Source organism: Pteropus vampyrus, unplaced genomic scaffold, assembly GCF_000151845.1.
Source record: "Pteropus vampyrus isolate Shadow unplaced genomic scaffold, Pvam_2.0 Scaffold1000003020, whole genome shotgun sequence".
NCBI lineage: Eukaryota > Metazoa > Chordata > Mammalia > Chiroptera > Pteropodidae > Pteropus > Pteropus vampyrus.
In genome coordinates this window covers 1-1466 of record NW_011917422.1, presented here as the reverse complement: position 1 = coordinate 1466, position 1466 = coordinate 1, and the positions used below count along the sequence as shown (strand labels likewise).

Below are 1466 nucleotides of genomic sequence, written 5' to 3'. Positions count from 1 at the left end.
GTCGCAGGGGGGGAACCCGGGGCTTCAGCTTCCTGTCTCTGAGAGGACAGTCAGGACACTCCTGGCTGCCTTCAAACTTCGGTCCTTCTCGACTGTAGACGAAATGACCAACACGGAAGCCGGTGGCCGCTGTCTGATGGCGAGTGGAAAAGCTGGGCGTAGAGCCAGGAGACTGGGGGCCGTGCGTGGAGACCGTCGTCGGTCTCCCGAAAGGAAAGTCGCCCGCCAGGCCCCCAGGGAAGGTACCAAGGCCACCAGCCAGGGCTCCCATGGCCGAGGCGAAACTGGTGAAGCAGGCGGCAGCCTCGGGCGCAGGCGAGGATGGCGAGGCCTGCGGGTCCGGGGACGCTGCGCCCAGGGCATCCGGCGCCGGCGCCTTGGCTCCTCCCGCGCTGCGGGCTCGGGCGGATGCGGCCGGGCTCGCCTCCCCTCTCCTCTTCCTCTTCCGTCGGAAGTTCCCGTTGTCGAACATCTTCTCGCAGTTTGGGTCCAGGGTCCAGTAATTGCCTTTGCCTGTGGAAGAAGAAACGGCTCGGCTCAAAACCCCGGGGTTTGTTTGAGGGCCCCAGGTCAAGTTCGGAGAGAGTCCGCACTGGCCCCATCGCAAGCTCCAGCCCGCCCCAAACCACGGGGTGGCACTTTGCACCGGATCGACCTGGCCTCCGCGGCCAGGCTGGGAAGGATCTGCACTTTCCAGAAAGACCAGAGAAGGGCGACGAGCCCCAGGAAACACTGAGAGTCCCTAAGTTCAAGGCCAGACGGGAGGCCTACAGTAGGTGCGGAGCCTCTGCACTCAGCCGGGGAGGTGGAGCCGACCACCCTCCACGCAGCTCTCAGCGCTTCCCAGAGCGGCATCTCACGTGCCCCACCGTCCTTGGCGTAGGCATTGTCCCCTCGTGTGACAGAAAGGACGCGGAGGTCCTGAGAAGCACCTCTGGGGGAAGGTCGCCCCGCCCCAGCTCTCCCGCTTCTCCCCCGGCGGCGGGAGTGCGCAGAGGTTTGGAGCCTCGAGGAGGACGGGACCTAAAGCCAGAGACTGCGGGCCTGCCCGCGGCCAAGGGCACCCCGCTTCCCGCCCCCCAGCCCACGCCCCGGATCCCAGCCGTGCAGCGAGGACGGGGCGGTCAGAGGCCGTGCCCACCCCTCCAGGGCCCGCAGCCCGGCTCGCGGAAATCGGAGGAGTCCTAGACCCGGCGACCCGCGCGCTCCTGTTACCTGGGTCGTCCTCGTTGCGGGGCACCTTCTTAAAGCAGTCGTTGAGCGACAGGTTGTGGCGGATGGAGTTCTGCCAGCCCGCCTTGCTGCGCTTGTAGAAGGGGAAGTTGCCGGCCACGTACTGGTAGATCTGGCTGAGCGTCAGCCTGCGCAGCGGCGCGCTCTGGATGGCCATGGCGATGAGCGCCGAGTAGGAGAAAGGCGGCCTCGCCAGGCGCAGCAGCTCCTGCTGGCCGGAGAGGCTCAGCCTG

The 1466-nt window shown here is 67.0% G+C and overlaps 1 protein-coding gene across 1 annotated transcript; it reads right to left on the bottom strand.

Annotated features, from left to right (window-relative positions):
- Positions 1 to 16: 16 nt before the first annotated feature.
- On the bottom strand, positions 17 to 1459 carry FOXI2 (forkhead box I2; the record flags this gene model as incomplete). Its single annotated transcript, XM_011387288.1, has 2 exons — positions 17 to 513; positions 1216 to 1459. Coding segments are annotated over 2 exons (741 nt in total), but the record flags the coding sequence as incomplete, so codon positions are not given.
- Positions 1460 to 1466: the final 7 nt, after the last annotated feature.